Source organism: Canis aureus, chromosome 1 (genome assembly GCF_053574225.1).
Source record: "Canis aureus isolate CA01 chromosome 1, VMU_Caureus_v.1.0, whole genome shotgun sequence".
NCBI classification, from domain to species: domain Eukaryota; kingdom Metazoa; phylum Chordata; class Mammalia; order Carnivora; family Canidae; genus Canis; species Canis aureus.
The window spans coordinates 84,061,886-84,079,704 of NC_135611.1; the positions used below are offsets into that span (position 1 = coordinate 84,061,886).

At 39.8% G+C, this 17,819-nt stretch overlaps 1 protein-coding gene across 4 annotated transcripts in view; it reads left to right on the forward strand.

Moving 5' to 3' along the window:
- TRPM6 (transient receptor potential cation channel subfamily M member 6) overlaps nt 1–17,819 on the forward strand; it is a 154,779-nt gene that overhangs the window by 98,701 nt on the left and 38,259 nt on the right. For all 4 annotated transcript variants that reach the window (XM_077906685.1, XM_077906673.1, XM_077906666.1 and 1 more), the window contains exons 20-25: nt 1,663–1,791; nt 3,199–3,450; nt 5,031–5,205; nt 5,413–5,527; nt 9,223–9,416; nt 12,825–12,957. In XM_077906685.1, the coding sequence (XP_077762811.1) occupies nt 1,663–1,791; nt 3,199–3,450; nt 5,031–5,205; nt 5,413–5,527; nt 9,223–9,416; nt 12,825–12,957 (998 nt within the window). The remainder of the gene's footprint in view (nt 1–1,662; nt 1,792–3,198; nt 3,451–5,030; nt 5,206–5,412; nt 5,528–9,222; nt 9,417–12,824; nt 12,958–17,819) is intronic.

Sequence of the window (17,819 nt, forward strand, 5' to 3'; positions counted from 1 at the left end):
ATATACTCTAAATTGTTCATGGCCAAGATTGTGTCTTTCTAAAACATATGAAGTATGATTTTAAAAGGATATTTATCTAAATGTGTCATATTTCAAAATATATACTTTTTCATTCAAACATTTATTGCATATACTTATGAAATGCATACATAGTTCTGTTTGATTTCAAAAATCAAATCTCCCTTCAAATGATGAAGTTTCACCCTTTTTGTAAATATGCGACAAAATATTGCAAAGGCTCTGATGGTAGCTCCAAGAGGTTTTTAACTCAGAGACAGCAATACCCATCATGCCTGTCCCGAACACCACCTGCTGTAAATATCATCGCAGCTGTAGTTACAAGTGGTTTTAACTATTCTATATGTAGAACTGAACTGAGAAAATAACATACCAAACTTAGGTAGAGCTCAAAAAGATCTGAGAAATAGGGATTCAGGTTAAAATAATATGATTCACCTTCTTGAGAATGAACACACACACACACACACACACACACACACACACTTCTTTCAGTTGATCTGGGCCTTTAAAACATCTGTCGATCAGTGAACATCATGGACTGTCACTGTCTATTTAAAGAACTGCACTGTCTCATGCATTGTTGGTTTCGGTCAAAATTGGTAAAGCCTTTCTGGTGGATAATTGAGTAATATGTGTCACTGTTTTAAGTGTGTATGCCCAATGATTCTACTTCTGGAAATGTATCTTAAGAAAACAAAGACTTCAGATAAGATTGCAAAGCTATTAATCACTATGTATATGTGTGTGTGTGTGTGTGTGTGTGTGTGTGTGTGTGCTTACTGTGCCTTAATTCTTTGAAAATATTGGAAATCTAGGTTTAATATAAACAGTAATTAAGCGTGAATTTCTTGAATGTCTACCATGTGTTAGAATACTCATGCTGAGCGCTGCAGATAAATATGTCGATAATCTTTTAATTACAAGGATTCACAGTTGACAATACTTTTCTAGTAACCAGTAGGTTTTAATTAACATAAAACTACCAGCAGGAGCATCTGGGTGGCTCAGTTGGTTGGGCATCTGCCTTTGGTTCAAGTCATGATTTCAAGGTCGTGGCATCAAGCCCTGAGTCAGGCTCTCTGCTCAGTGGGGAGTCTGTTTGTCACTCTGCCCCTCCTCCCTCTTGTGCTCTCTCTTGTGCTGTCTTTCTCTTAAATAAACGAAAAAAATAAAAACAAACAAAAACCCCAAACCTCCCAAGCAGAAGTAAATCACAATTCATTACATTTGAAAATAGGTACTTCCTGATACTGCTCATTGCTGTACTTGGGACACACGTTTTCTATGCTTAGATGGAGGGGAGAGTGTGTGATTCCCTCTCACCTTGTTGATTGCCTGGCAGTGTCCATGCTGGCATGTGCAGAGTTCTGGAAATTCTGGTCAGGAGCCAACAAGATGAGTCAATGCCCGCTTCCATGCATTTGAGAACAATGACCTTCATTCCTTCCATTAAATCCTGTAATAGAAAGCTGCAGACTCTTGTGCTTTCCTTAAAATCAGATTAAAATCAGTCCCAGTTATATTTCCATGTTATTACGTTAAAGTTCTTATGTGTGTGTTTCTGCTTGGCTCTTTGTGTCTGCTTGGCATTCTCCATTATGACTCTCACTCATGTCTAGGGAATGTGTGTCCCCCTCATAGATGGCATATTTGGCATTCCTCATGCTGTTCACTTACACTGTGTTGGTGGAGATGCAGCCCCAGCCCAGCGTGCAGGAGTGGCTTGTTATCATTTATATCTTCACCAATGCCATTGAGAAAGTCAGGGAGGTGAGTCATCCCTTCTACCTTTGTCTTCTACATCTCTGAAAAGAGGTATTTTGGGCTCATAATGAAAACGGATAGCGGGTCAAGGGTGGGGGTGAGACAGACAATGCTGATCTTAATTTGCTTGCTCTAGGAAGGGTATTTAGGGGAAAATCTCTGATCTTAACCCTTACTCCCTGCCAGATACTTTTCTGGTTGCTGCTCTTTGAAAGCAATTATTTTTGTAGAAGTCCTAGTGTGTTTTATCAGTCTTAGAGTGATGCTATCTAATTGCTGTTAGGCCCTCCATCTATCTGATGTCCCAGAAGTTTTTTTTTTTTCTAGTAAGATTGATATTTATAGCCTACCATTGCTTGCATACTGTCAGCTCCATTTCACACTAGGCCCAGAAATGACTAGAGTTGTGCAGTAGGTAAATAATTCATTTATAGCTTTTGAATTATTTTACTAAACACCTTTGAAAATTGAAGCTGAAAATCCCTGAGGCAAGTAGTCCAAAAAACAAAGCAATACAAAATTTTCATTTTTAGTTTTGCAAATGAGTCACTTAAAAAAAAAATTAGCATCCATGCAGTTGTAACTGCAATCACGTATAGTTACAAGTTTGTTTTATGCATCAATGTATATGTATCTCAGTGTGCATATATCTCTATGTCTATGCATTTGTATACATTTATTTTGTCCCAGAGCTAATATGGCCACTATATTAAGTAAATGTATTCTTAGTAATTATATGTATATTGCTTGCCTGTTACCATTGTGGAGTTTATAGAAAACAATTCAGGAAAAAAACATTATCTGAATTCACCTTTTTTTTTGCTTCAGGGGAAAGAAGTTAATTATTTTAAATTTGAATTTGTCTGATAGTCTATTGCAGGGGTAATTTCTTATAGTGACTTTTAATATTGCATTCTTAGTAATTTCTCAAAAACCCACTAAATAGCAGTAGCAAGACTAGATTGCAGGATTCGTGGATTTCAAACCAATGTCCTCTGCACTTTGCTATCCCTCACGAAAATAGAATTGTAGGTATATAGATCCTCTGTAATACTGGGTTTTAAAATGTCTTGGTGGTCCCCTGTGTTAGCTTAGGATTCATAAAAGCTAGGAAAAGCTGCTTCTTTTTTTTTAAAAAAAAAAAAAACTTCTGGTTTGTTTTTCAAATTGCTGGTTCACACTAGCAGTGACATTAAAACACACTTGTTTTACTACTTGTTTAACTACTAAAATTATTTTAGTAGTTCATTAGCCAAGGATAACTGAAGTCTATAAAATATCCAAGTGACCTAAGGTTTGGTGGGATTCAAATTTCTCTGTAAGCAAGCACTTGATGTACCAAAGAATATTATTATGAGGCTCTTGAGTTATATACCGCATTCTTTAAATTTCCCTCTTTCTTTCTTCTTTTAGGTCTGTATTTCAGAACCTGGGAAGTTTACTCAAAAGGTGAAGGTATGGATTAGTGAGTACTGGAACGTGATAGAAACTGTGGCTATTGGCCTGTTTTCAGTTGGCTTCGGCCTCCGGTGGGGCGATCCTCCTTTGCACACAGCGGGAAGACTGATATACTGCATAGACATCATATTCTGGTTCTCACGGCTCCTGGACTTCTTTGCTGTGAATCAACATGTAGGTCCTTATGTGACCATGATTGCAAAAATGGTGAGTATGGTCTGCTTATATATTCTGGGGTCCTTTGGACCCCAGATGGTTCTACCTACTTTCATGGCTTACAAAAGTTTAACTTTTAGAATTATTTACAGAAACCCAGACATCCAGCTCACTTCATCTCTGCTTTCCTTATAACCATGAACTCGTATTTCACAAATGTCCTAGGAGAGTGTATTGGCTCGTTGATTTGGATCCTCTGCTTATTAACTTTTTGGGTAGGGGCCAGATAGTATGATTGAAGCAAATTTGTCTCTAAGCATGGTAATTCTTGGGGGTGAGGTTTATGTGAGGATAGCAGTAATATTTTCTGCTAAAGTATCTCCTCACCCTTGGCCAGCTCTTAAATAGTACATATTGTAGGACACACCCAGTTCTAAGTACTTTGTACCTATTAACTCAATCTTCAAAATGACTTTATGAAATAGGTACAATTATTATCCACATTTTACATATAAGGAAATGGAGATTAAGCAGATCTCCCAAGGGCATAAGTAGGGAGGTCAGGTTTCAAATCTGAACTACCTGGCTCTTTCACCTGAGCCTCCTGTGCAGGTGGGTTACCCTTCTCTAACAGGCTCTGTAGAGGGACCTGAGACCCACCCTCTAGGAAGTACAGTACTTCCAGATCATCTTTGGTTCTTCCTTCTGAAATACCCATTGGCAGGGAAGGGACGAGTTCTAGAGAAAGAATCATAATGTGAAAACAAAGAAGAACAGAAAAGGGAGTGTCTTCTGGACTCCAAAGACAGATTTTTCTTTCTTTACACTTTTAGACTGGCAATGTTTTCTCTGATTTTGGTGACATTGGTATTTACCAGATAGGCTATGCCAAGGTAACTAACATATCTTAGTGACATAGTACAGGTTTATTTCTCCCTAATGCAAAGTGTAATGAGTGTTCATGGGGACTGACCTCTACCCTATAAGTCAGGGATCCAGAATCCTTCCACCTGGTGATGGAGTCATGTCAGCATGTGGCTTCCAAGACCTCCTATGATGGGGAATGAGAGGGATGGAGAAAGTCCAATGGCTTTTAACTGTTCTGGACAGGAAGTAAAATAACTTCCCATTACTCCAGAGGCCATCGGCTAGAATAGATCATAGGGTCCCAGCTTTGTGGAAGGGAGGCTAAGAAATGCCAAGGAGCTCATAAGATACTCACGGCATAATTATCTCTGCCACAGTGAACCAATGGGTTGAGGTGATGTACATTTAGTAAGTGAAATGAATCTGACTTGATCAGTTTCTCAGACTCTAATCAACTCCTGAAGATAATCCTAGGAATAAGGATTATTTGACTAATTTGAATACTTCCTATTTTTTGTTTAAGCACAAATTCTTTACCCTCAGCACATTTCTGTTCCTCCATAGACCACATCAACATAAAACATGTACAGAGAGAAGGAGGTGATTTAGCTACAGGAAGCCCAGCTCTTCATGGACAAGGGCATTTTGGTCAATGACTAGACAGTCTTATTATTGGAGGTGTAATTATGAATGATGCTAGTGCTTGATTTGTTTTAAATTTCAAATCTGTGGTAAACTTCTGGTTGTGCCTTGCTCTTTTGCAGACAGCAAACATGTTCTACATTGTGATCTTGATGGCCATAGTCCTGTTGAGCTTTGGAGTGGCCCGCAAGGCCATACTTTCGCCAAAGCAGCTTCCATCTTGGAGTCTTGCTCGAGATGTTGTATTTGAGCCATACTGGATGATTTATGGAGAAGTCTATGCTTCAGATATAGATGGTGTGTAGGGGATTTTGCCATCACGGAGAAATCAAACCTTTGTGGATATTCAGAGTAAAAGAAAAAAAATCTGGAAAATACTCATCTGGATCTTAAAGATGCCGAAAATTGGCGGTATTCTGCTAAGTTAATGTGCTAAATATTTGTGTAGAACCATAGGACTGTGATTCATCTTATCTCTCATTCTTTTAAATTCTTTATTTGTAGTTTGCGAAAGCCGCCCGTCTTGCCCCCCTGGTTCTTTTCTTACTCCGTTTCTCCAAGCTGTCTACCTCTTCGTACAGTATATCATCATGGTGAACCTGTTGATTGCTTTTTTCAAGTAGGTTATTTTAATTAAATATGGTTATTTTATGTAAATCAAAATTAATCAAAATTAAATCAACATGATTTCATTTGAATCAAAATCTATTTTGAGTATTAAACCTTTGGGTTTTCTGTGTTCCTTTTTTCCCCCTTTTTCACTGTAGTTTTGACATATGGGCATGAAACTACTGGTAGATAGGGAGCAGAGCACAAGAAAAGAGGAAAAAACAATAAATGGAGAGAAATTAATAAAAGCAGAATGAAAGGAGAACATGCATTGTAATAAAGCAATGAATTGGAATCATGGAAGAATAACAGTGTCTGAGATTGAAAGCTGACAGTGGGGTTCTTGTTGGCTTTTCTTTACTTGGCTCCAGTGTATCTTAGTCTCTGTTTTCTTCTAGCTCACTTTTCATTTCTTCTCAGTCTGCTTTTCTTTTCTTTTCTTTTTTTTTTTTTAAGATTTTATTTATTTATTCATGACACACACACACACACACACACACACACACACACACACACACAGGCAGGGACACAGGCAGAGGGAGAAGCAGGCTCCATTCCAAGCAGGGAGCCTGATGTGGGACTCAAATCCCGGGTCTCCAGGACCACACCTTTGGCTGAAGGTGGCACTAAACCGCTGAGCCACCCTGGCTGCCCTCAGTCTGCTTTTCTGCATCATCTCCTCCTTAACCTTGTAACATTGGAATGTCCCTGGTCCCAGACCTTGCTCATCTCTCTCTCTCTCTCTCTCTTTCTCTCTCTCATAAAGATTTCTGTTTATTTGTTTGAGAGAGAGAAAGAGAGAGTGTACACAAGTTGTGGGGAAGGGCAGAGGGAGAAGCAGGCTGCCCACTGAGCAGGGAGCCCATTGCACAGCTCAATTCCAGGACCCTGAGATCATGACCTGAGCCAAAGGCAGACGCTTAACCAACTGAGCCACCGAAGCACCCACTCATCTCTTATTTGCATTTTGTTTGGTGATCTTGTCAGTGTCCTATAATGCTGACAAATTCTACTTTATGTTTCCATCCCCCATCTCTTCCTCAAACTCCAACCTCACAGATCCAGCTGCCCACTTTCACTGCCAGTTGGATGTATAATAGAATTCTAAAATTCTAAATGTCCAAACTCTTGATCTCCTCTCTTTCCCAGCATATATTTGTCATCATTCCCAAATCTATGGAGAAGACCACAAATTTCTGTCAAGTCTCCCATTTCCCCAGTTGTTCAGATCATAAGCCTTGGAGTCATTCTCAATACCACTTGTATCTCTGTCTCAAAACTGTCAGGAACTCCTGTTGGCTCTGCCTCCCAACAGATCATCAATCCAACCACCCCTTGCCACCGTACTGCTACCAGAGAGCCTCCTACTCATTTCTCTGCTTCTATCTTTGGCCCCATATTCTCTTATCAACATGGTAGCTCCTAGTGACCCTTTAAAAACATATGTCACGTGATGTCACTACTCTGCTCCGAACCCTCAGTGGCATCCCATTTCAAAGTTCCTGCAATGACCTAGAGAACCCCAGTGATCTGGCTTCCCTGCTGCTTTTCAAATCATGCATCACACTCCTCTTCCCCTAACCCTTTCCTCTCCAATCACACTGGCCCCTCATAGGTTTTCAACAAGCACAGGTGTGTTTGTAGCTGCTATTCTCTCTGCCTGGAGTGCTCTTCCATCACCTGCTGGTGTGATCCATTTTCTTACCCCTTTCTAGTCTTTGCTCACATGTTCCCTTTATCATTAGCCCTAACCTAAGGATGACATTTGAAAGTACAGCCCCTTTTCCCTCAGCCATCTCTTTGACATGTCTGGTTTCCCCTATTCTTCTTTCTTTATACCCACTTATAAATACAAATATATTTTATAATTTATTTATACTTCCCCCCTTCCCTGTTCATGGGTCTCCTCTTCAGGAATATAAGCACCATAAGGAAAAGATATTTTACTGTCTTTTTTTGCTGATGAATTTTTCCCAAGTACCAAAAAAGAAGAGAAGAGAAATCAATGTGATGGGATCTAAGTAAAAAAAAAAAAAAAAAAAAAAAAAAATAATAATAATAATGGAGAGAAGCAAAAATAAATCAGAATACTTAAAAAAATGACTATTGCAAATACATGGGGGAAGACATACCTTTCTGCTTGTCACAAGACTATATGATAACTGTCATCTCTTTTTATAAACTTCTAATATTTACTGGTATTTAGTTAATGTAGCTATTTTTTTTCCACATTTCGAATAATATTGAGTGTTAAGTATGAGATTTTTGTTTCTCAAAAATGATAGGTTGAGTCAAAAGAAAGGTTAAGAAATCCTCACATAGACCAGTCCTCTCACTCTAGAGAGGAACACAGTGAGGACCAAACAAGCTGAGAAACCCAGATCTGACTACTTGTCCAGGGGTCCATTCCAGATTCTTTATATCGAGAATTACCAAAACCCTGAAATACACTGTGAAGATTGCCACCTGCTGGTGGGCAGGCTGTAGTCAGACTTGGAGTGACAGCAGCATTTAATCTTGGTTCTCAAACTTGCTGGTGCAGCAGAATCACCTGGACGGGTTCCTGAGACACAGATCACTATAATGTCTCTGCTGCAGTTTCCAGTAGTTCTGGGCTAAGGCCAGAGAGTTTACATTTTTGACATGTCATCGGGTGATGCTGATTCTGATTCAGACCACACTTTGAGAACTCCTGTTAAAAACCACTTTTCTATCTTTCCATCATTTACTTGATGGATTCTGTGAAACTTTCCCCTTCCTCTTTTTCTAAGCTGACTTTCTCCAGAATAGTTCTGCCTACTTCTCTTTATCCTTGCTCAAGTTTAGGGTTTCCTGTATTTTTATTGGCTAATTTTGGCTGTCCTCCTCAAGTACGACTTTGCCATCTTTCTCTAAAGAAACTAAACATTAGCCCAAGCAGAATGTTAAGGCAGATATTCCATTGTGTCCTCTCCCCACTCCTATCCTTTTACAAACTTCACATTAAGTAATTTGGGATGATAGGTTGTATTAGAATAATTGTACCACCCACCACAACTTCCATCACTGGTTCTATAATGGTATTTATTGTACTATCTGCATTTTAATATTGATGTCCTTAAAGTGATAATCCAAGGTAGCCTACCAATAAGAGGTTATATTCATTTTAAAGTTAATGTAAACAATTTTATCTAGTTTCTAAATAGAAGCTCTGCTTCTTGGTATTTTAGGATGAACTGAGTTTTCTTTCCCATCGCTTCTTCATTAATATTCTTTCACTTGAGTATTTTAACTAGGATTATTCTATCAGTTCTCACATTTGACAGGAGGAGAATCTCTTCATAAGGTTGATGATCTAGAAACATTAATGATTTTATAATTTACCATTCTGGACCAAAAAGAGCTTCTTCTTTGAGAAGAGATGGGGAACCAAGAATAGGACAGAGGGCAGTATATGTTCATTGCTTTTAAAACATCAGCATTTTCTCTGTGATTGTAATTTTAATCTTTTGTTTATTATTCTTATGAGCATATTTGATTGTAGAAGATGATTAAATGCATCTTATTTGGTTAGATGAAGAATCACAAGTGCAATAGCTATTATTTTTATTGACTAATTGCTGAGAATCTCAGGCAAACCAGTCATAAAAGTTGTAAAATAGAGAATCTGTTATGTTTCAGGATGCTATACTAAAACATTATCCCTCTCTTCACTACAACTTACAGTAATGTTTACATGGATATGAAATCCATCTCCAATAAGCTATGGAAGTACAATCGCTATCGCTACATCATGACCTACCACCAGAAGCCTTGGCTGCCCCCACCTTTCATCCTGCTGAGCCATGTTGGTCTTCTCCTTCGCCGGCTTTGCCATCATCAGGCCCCAAATGACCAAGAGGAGGGTGATGTTGGATTAAGTAAGTTTTCATTGGTGGGGCACCAGCATGAGAGTAAAGAGTGGAGATCTGAGGTGAAAACACACAGTTCAATTTAGGGCACAGGGCGGAAGGCTCTGGGGGGGGGTCACTCAATATATATAGAGAGAGAGAGAAAGAGAGAGAGAGAGTACTAGCTGAAGACCTGGGTGGAAGGAAATACATTGATCTCATCAGGTGGTGGTAGTACCTTTTGAGGAAATTAACCAATACTCTGGAAAAAAGGAAAAGGTTAAGAGTCTTGTCCTTGAGTGTGGAAAGGCTTTATGTTACTTGGAAAAGCTGTGTTTTCTCCTTTCACCTGGGAGTTCATCAGAGTGACTCCTGGGGAGCAGTCACAGTGAACCGTACTCATTGCCTGTTGTTGAAGATGGAATCCAAACAGAAAGGAGTCACAGAAGGTCTCGTGGACTGAGGGAAATTGATAAGACAGACTCGGCTTCACTTATTAACCAGAGTCCTGATTCTCTGCTTCCTAATCTACTGAGAATGGAGGTTATTCTGTATAGTTGTTTCATATTTTCAATTCAAGATGCAGAAACGTAGATTCTTGTTTTCCTTTTCTTCTTCTTTCTCTTCTTTTTGCCATACTTAAGTCTGCCTATTTTGAGAGTCTCCTAGCTCATTTTGCTTATCCACATCTTCACTGCATGCTATGACTCTCACACTAATTGTTATAATAGAGCATTTCTTTTTGCGGTTTTACAGACCTATTGTAGTTTCTCTCAAGCAATTTCACAATTGGTACCAGGCCCATTCCTACACATAGAGAAAAGGGGTGGCATAAATTCACAATTGTTATCTCCATTCCTACATCCAAAATATCCCTGAAAACAGAAAGCTTTTTTTCTTCTTAAGTTACAGATTCATTTGGACAAAAGAGGCTGATGGGACTCCTGTGAAGCCGTTTATTCTCTTTATCTGTTGTAGCATGAATATTCATTGGTTTTGCTACAAAAATAATGTGTTGGATTGTAGGGTGCTGCCCTCCCCTCAGTTAGGGGTTTTACTTCATTTATGGCATATGCACTATATTATTTTTCCAAAAGGAGAAAAGGAAAATTCTGAATTCTAAAACATACTGGGTTCCAGGAGTTTCAGATAAGGGATTGTGTACTCTTCCATTTCCCTGGGCTTTTAAGGGGACAGGTGTTATGACAAGGTTGATAGGATGATATGCTTTTGTTCCTGCTGGTAATTGGCTTAGGGAGGTATTTTTCTCTTCTTAAGTCACTTTGGAGATTTACTTTTCTTTTCCCTCCTGCACCCATCCCCTCCATAGATTCAGACTATATGAGGAAGGCAAAGCACAGATGAATTACTTTTTAAAAAAGATTTTTTATTTTAGAGAGAGGAGATGGGGGATGGATAAGCAAGGGAGATGAAGAGAGACTCTCAAGCAGTCTCTGCACTGAGTGTGGAACCCCATGCCACTCTCAATCCCACAGCCCTGAGATCATAACCAGAGTTGAAATCAAGAGTTGGCCACTTAACTGATTGACCTACCCAGCACCCTACAACGGAAGTCACTTTAAAGGCTTATAATTATATTATAATCTTTAGGCTTCTAATAGAGAGCCATCCCAGGCATTGGCTGAGGACTACTGTAATCTAATAGGAGAGTGTGAACCAGGGGAGAGATCCTGGAATTGGCTGGGATTTGGCCAGATTTTAGCTTCACCTTCATCTGCACTTATAGGAAGATTCTGGTATATAACTCAAGTAAATTTCTGATGGATAAAGGTGTGTTCATCCTGAGTTCTGAAAAAATCTTGAATTTTTGTAAAACTTCTTCCAATCCTCTAGTGAAGATTGACGTTTGCATATGGGGCAGCAGTGCCACCTGGTGGAGAGTCACAAGAATGCTCCACATGTGCAAGCTGCACCTGTCACTGGAATTGATTGGTCTTTGGGTTTTGTTTTCAGGAATCCACAGAAGGATCAAATCTTGATAACTGTAAAATTTCTCACTCATAAGAGATTCCTTAATGAAAATGAGTATTTAGGGTTTTGGGGGGTGGTTACTGGATTTTTTTCAGTATCTGAGCATTCTTTCACACCATAAGATCGGAAAACATTGTGTATTGCAATTGTGGACATATTTTTATGGCTGAATATTGTTTTCTCTTTGCCACGCTTTTCAATTTAAAATTTATATTTTTGTCTCATTTTATTGGAAAATGATGAAATGTTTGGATTTCTAGTAAGTTTGAAGGAACTCTGATGGGTTTTTTTTCCTAATTTAAGTGAAACCACTGAAGGAAGAGAATGCTCCCTTTTTAACCTTTTGCAACACCATTTATATATTTTCCAAGTGTTAGAAACTTGTTCATAAGCCAGTATACTTTTCTGTTAGATCAGAATGAGGGCCAAAGGTGGTAGACGGAATGTATCACTGAAGTCTGACAATTGAATTGTGTTAGCTTTGTAACATCATGATAATGTGTCTTTTTGTGAGTTAATTATGATTATGTCAAAGAAAGTGGATAGTCTCAGCCAGTGGCTGGCAATAATGTCTCTGCTTCCAATAGAGTAATTTCATGCAGTTAACCCTTGAGCAACATGGGGGTTAGGGGCACCAGCCACCTGCGGACTCAAAAATCTGTGTATAACTTTTGACTCCCCCAAAACTTAACTACTAATAGACTTCTGTGGCCCAGAAGCCTTCCTGATAACATAAACAGTCAATTAATACATATTTTGGGTAATGTATGTGTTATATACTGAGACTTACAATAAGGTGAGTTAGAGAAAAGGTTTATATTAAGAAAATAGTAAAGGAGAGAAAATACATATACATCACTTTACTGTATTTACTGGGAAAACGAAACAAAACAAAATGAACCATAATGCATACAAGTGGACCCCTACACTTCATGTTGCTCAAGGTTCAAGTGTATATACAAATTCAGTGTAACAAGGTGAAACTTTCTTACACTTGCTGGATTAATTTAACAGACTTCAACTTGATCTTATCTTGATTTTAACCTACAGGTTGCTTATGTAATTTTGATAGACAAAACAGGTGGTAAGGAAAAATGACAATGAGATTCTTTCCCCATATGCATATAAATATAATGAAGCTTGGTTAATGTGTAGATACAGTCTACCCTATGAGCATATTGAACAGAAAGTGTTCCTTATGAGTCATCTTCAAATCCCCACTCCTGTTTTTAGAATAATAGGAAAGATCCAAACTGGTATTTCTGTTTGTTTCTGCATAGTGCTTCTCTATTACTATTAGGAATTTGGTGTGACGAAGCAGCAAAGTTTATCACACAAGCTATACTTTATTTTCAACACAAATGGAAGAAAAGCCACTCTTATTCTGTATCAGCTTCCTATTAAAGACAAATAATGATTTTTTATGTGCCATACTTATTTACATAGAACTCTATCTGAGTGAGGAGGATCTGAAAAGACTTCATGATTTTGAAGAGCAGTGTGTGGAAATATACTTCCATGAGAAGACTGAAAGTCTGAATAATAGCTATGAGGAACGAATCCGAGTAACATCAGAAAGGTAAAAGATAAGTCTTTTTTTTTCCAGCTCCTCAAACCTGATTTTTTAAAAAAGATTTTATTTATTTATTCATGAGAGACACACAGAGAGGCAGAGACATAGGCAGAGGGAGAAGCAGGCTCCATTCAGGGAGCCCGATGTGGGACTCGATCCTAGGACCCTGGATCACGCCCTGAGCCAAAGGCAGATGCTCAACCACTGAGCCACCCAGGCATCCCCCCAAACCTGATTCTACTAAGAATGTCTGAAGAAGTAGAAAGATGGACTTTCAAAACCTAGAGGTTTGGGTGCTCTACAATCTTGTCTAGTAGCATATAGTATTTCCATAATGGATGTGTATTTATTGAGCACCTCCTATGTTCCAGGTGCCCTTCTAGTCACCAGAGATAGTGAATAAGAGATAGTGAATAAGAAGAGACAAGAGTCCCTGCCTTCATAGGACTAGTGTGTGCAGGCAGAGGGGTCAGGGGGCAGGGGAGAAGTAATACACAGAGAAACACATGCAAATATGCAATTTAATATCAGTTAAAGAGCAATGAAGAAAAAAATCTAGTTGCATTTTTTCAATGGTAGTGAGGGGTCTGCCAGAGTTGGAGGCGGGGGTGGGAGGCAGTGGTGGTGTTGAGTGGACTCTCTTTGACTTGGGCCAGGGAGGTCATGGAGGAGTTGGAGGAGGAGAGACCCGAGGGAGGTAGGCCAGATATGCAGTGGGATGGTCCCCTGGCTGCAGGAATAGCCAGTGAGAATGCCCGTGGCAACAGTGTGTGTCCACCAATGGTGGGTTGGACTGGAGAAGCTGTAGGGCTACGTGCTGGTTGCACTGGGGAGACAAGGGCAGGTGAGGTTTTGTTTTTACATGGGGATAACAAAAGAAATGTGTATGGTCCTGGAGATGATTCACCAGCAAAGGAGAAATCGCAGGAGCAGGAGGGAAGAGGCGATTGGCCACAAGAAAGGGCTTGATGCCTGGGCTACCGCCCCCCCTTCCCCCCCCCCCCCCGGACACCCCCAGCAGTGGTCCCGCAGAGAGGTTGCAGCTAGGGTATGCCTGTACGCATTTAAAAAAAAAACCCAAAAAACAAAAAAAACCTACAGAATTTTTTTGTACCCAGAAGCAAATTGACAGAACTTAAATGTGTTCCTTCATTTTCGAATATACACGGACCTGACTATACAATGTTATAGCTAATTATGCATATATTTTTTCTGATGTCCAAATGGATAGACAGTGAATCCTTAAATGTGGCTCTCTGTAAAATTGAATTACGTGAAGAACTCCCTAAATGGTTTGCTATGGGTAGAAGTCATATTTCTGGACTTTTCAATTGGTGTCATATTATGTAAATGTGTATTTAGGTGGCTGGTTGAATGTCAGACCAAATTTTATTTTGAGGAAAAGATATCAAATAAAGGTTTGCGAGCACACAAATTTTATTTTCCTTAAATAATATACTCAGGCCAGAGCTTGATGAGCTTTTCTTACCTTTTTCCTCTACTGCACATTCTGCCTCCTTGGTGGATATGCTCGCTGAGTCCTGTGGGCCAGCCTGGCTCTCTGTTTCCTAGGAAACACATGCCCAGATAGCAGTTTAGAGAGCCCGGGTAAAGACCTGCTTCTGTCACTTACTGGCTCTGTGCACTTGGGCAAATTTACTCTGGCCTTTGTTTTCTTATGTGTAAGATGCACCCAAAAATAGACCTAGCTCTTAGAGGTACTGTGAGGATTGCATGAAGTAACAGAGATGGACTATGTGGCAGAGTGCTGATCGATAGTAAGGGTACAGCGAAAGTAACAATAGTCTCCCCAAACTGTGAGTGTGATTTCTTTTTAAATACATATTTTCTTTCAAAACTTAAAAAGAGAATAAATACATGAGATGAGATGTATTTCCTTGCCCCAGATTATGAATGAGGACAAGGTCACAGAAAGCCCCTCCTTTGCACTGTAAACTAAAGATTTTTAGGTGGTCAGATATGGACAGATTTAAGTTCTAGGCAAATGCCTTCAGTTACAGTGTGGATTCCTGGTGTCGGAATCAGAAGTATGGAGATAGCAGGGGTTGATGCAGCAGGAGGATGAGTGACGGGGGCTAGCCAAACCAGCCATGGTAGGTTTGAAAGGACATATCTGAGTCTAATTTGGGCTGTTATATATAACAAAGTGCCAGAGGCTGGGGGGCTTGTAAGTAGTAGAAAGTAATTGCTCACAGTTCTGGAGGCTGGGAAATCCAAGATCAACATTGTTGGGTGACAGCCCCCTTCTGGGTTGCAGACTTCTCTTGTGTCTTCCACATGGCGGAGGGGGTGAGGGAGCACTGTGGGGTTTCAAGGCACAAATCCCATTCATGAAGACTCTACCCTCATGACCTATTCACCTCCCAAAGGCCCCACCTACTAATACCATCACCTTTGGGGGGTTAGAATGCAACATATGAATTTCAGGAAGATCTAAACATTCAGACCATAACAGAAGGGATGAATCAAGGCATGTTTAGAAAGGGTGAGTCATGAGGGGAGTTAGGGGTTGGACGTGCAGCCAAGGGAGAGGGTGGAGTCCAAGATGACTCTCATATCTGTAGCAGGGGTAATTAGGTGAAAAATGGCATCACCATGATAGGAAAAAAAATGTGCAAAAAACATGGGTAAGGGGCAAGCAATGAGTTTTAGCTTTGTTGAGCTTGAGACTCTTGTGGCACATTTAGCCAGAGATTTCTGGGAGGCATTATATGTGAGGCTATGAAGTCCTGAGGCCAAGATTGAACTAGACAAGGAGATTTGGGAGTCATCTGCCCCTTGTGAGAAAATAAAACCATGACAGGGGAAGTGATTATGCCCAGGAAGCAAGAAGGATGAGGAAACTCAGTGGGCTGAAGGTGGAACCCTGAGGAGTGCCGACACCTGTGTAGCAGAGCAGGGAAGAGGGGCTTATGGGGAAGATTAACCAGAACCCACCAGAGGAGAATAAGGAAAACTAGGAAATGGTAGTGTCATGAGTCAAATGGATCCAGCGTGCAAACTTGAGAACTAGACATTTATGAACAAGTAATTCAGTAATAGTAGTAGTGGTGGTGGAGGTGATTGTAATATGACCAGCACCATCAATCATCATATATCATTATATCCCTCTTGAGTCTTTTCCTTGGGTAGAGGAAGGAGTAGAAGGTAGATGGCTATGTAGCTTCTGAATAGTATTCTGGAGGCTTTCATGGGTTCTAGAATTTGATTATGAATGCCTAATTTCACTTTTCAAAACATCATCATTTCTCCCTCATGCTAGAGCTACCTCACCAGCCTTCTAATTGCATGGTCAGCCCTGTTGAGGTCATCTCTGGGGAGTTCACAATGGAAGCATGAGAGGGAGGGAAGAAGACTTCCCTGAGGTAACTTGAGCTAGTTTGAAGAGGAAGGGAAAGGAGATTAGGAGGATATTTGCACAGCTGCCTACCTGTGAAGGAGAGATCACCTATATCCTTGCAGAATTAAGTGAGTGAGTTGTGAGACCTGAAATAGAGAAGTATTAGGCTGTTTTATGTCCCCCTTTCTCTGGAACACTGGCTACTTTTTGACCCTAGCAACACAAACCAGCATTTCTTGCTTTCTGTTCTATGGAGTAAGATGTTAATTGGATATTTTTCCATTTAAGCATGTTATATTTTGGAAATATTGCATTCAGTTTTTTAAATAATTTCTGCACCCAATGTGGGGCTCGGACACACAACCCTGAGATCAAGAGTTGCACACTCTACCACCTGAGCCTACCAGGTGTCCCTGGGAAATGTGACATTTTAAAACAAGTCATATTGTGACTCAGTAAAGTTATCATTGGAGCAGGTCCTGACATCCTGTCATCATTTTACTTTGAAACCTTATTGAGAAACATTCGTGAGCACCCCCAGCATGGGAAACGTTGGCATAATTTGTTTAGCACTTCCCATGCTTCTAAGGCCTCTGTGAGAACTTTGCCTAGATCTCCGATGAGTTGCGCAGAGGTGCCAGAGTGCCAGGGTTCATGCTACTAGTTGTGGAGTCAGACTGTCTGGGTTCCAAGCTTCACTCCATCTCTAGCCATGTAACTGGCCACGCGACCTAATCTCTTTTATGAAAGGAGTAATAGGAATGCCTCCATTATAGGGTTGTTATGCAGATTAAATAAAATAATACTATAGAGGCTTGTAACATGCCTGGCACCTAGTGAGCACTCAGAGAATATTACAATTATCATGATGATTATAATTACACTCCTTATAATCTTATTTTAAAACATCTTCTCCAAGAACCCACAGTTAAACAATAGTTATACTGGTCTTCCCCCCCACCCTCAGATTGTGCTCAGGGGAAACTAAACTTCTAAGAATTTATTTTACATGTCAGAATCACTGAAAGTCTAGATTAAATTAATATAGGTGGTGGTTGAGGAATATGATTAAAATATGTCTCATGGGACATAATGCTTTAGGGAAAAAAAAAATAAGCAAGAGAACCCGATGTGAGGGTGATCAGGTTATTTGTCTAACCAGTCTCTATTGTCAAATGTTACCTGTTGCTGTGAATAGTTGCTGGTTTCTATTGTGTCCATTTGATGTGACTGCTGCTAATGGAACTTAATGAGCCTCCATTACTGCTGTTCAGACTGTTCTGTTTTTGAATTAGATGAAACACTGCACTAAATGGAGAGGCTCTAATTAAGCATATTTGGAAGGGAGTATACATATATTTTGTGCTCTTTCCCTCATCGTCTCTGCCAATTTTCGTTTTGCAGGTTCCAGAAGGTCAGGAAGCATTTATTAAGCCTCTACTTAGTTATAGAAGTTGAATTTATAGCAGAAGTAAGAAAGAGAGGGTCCTACCCACGATATAATAAA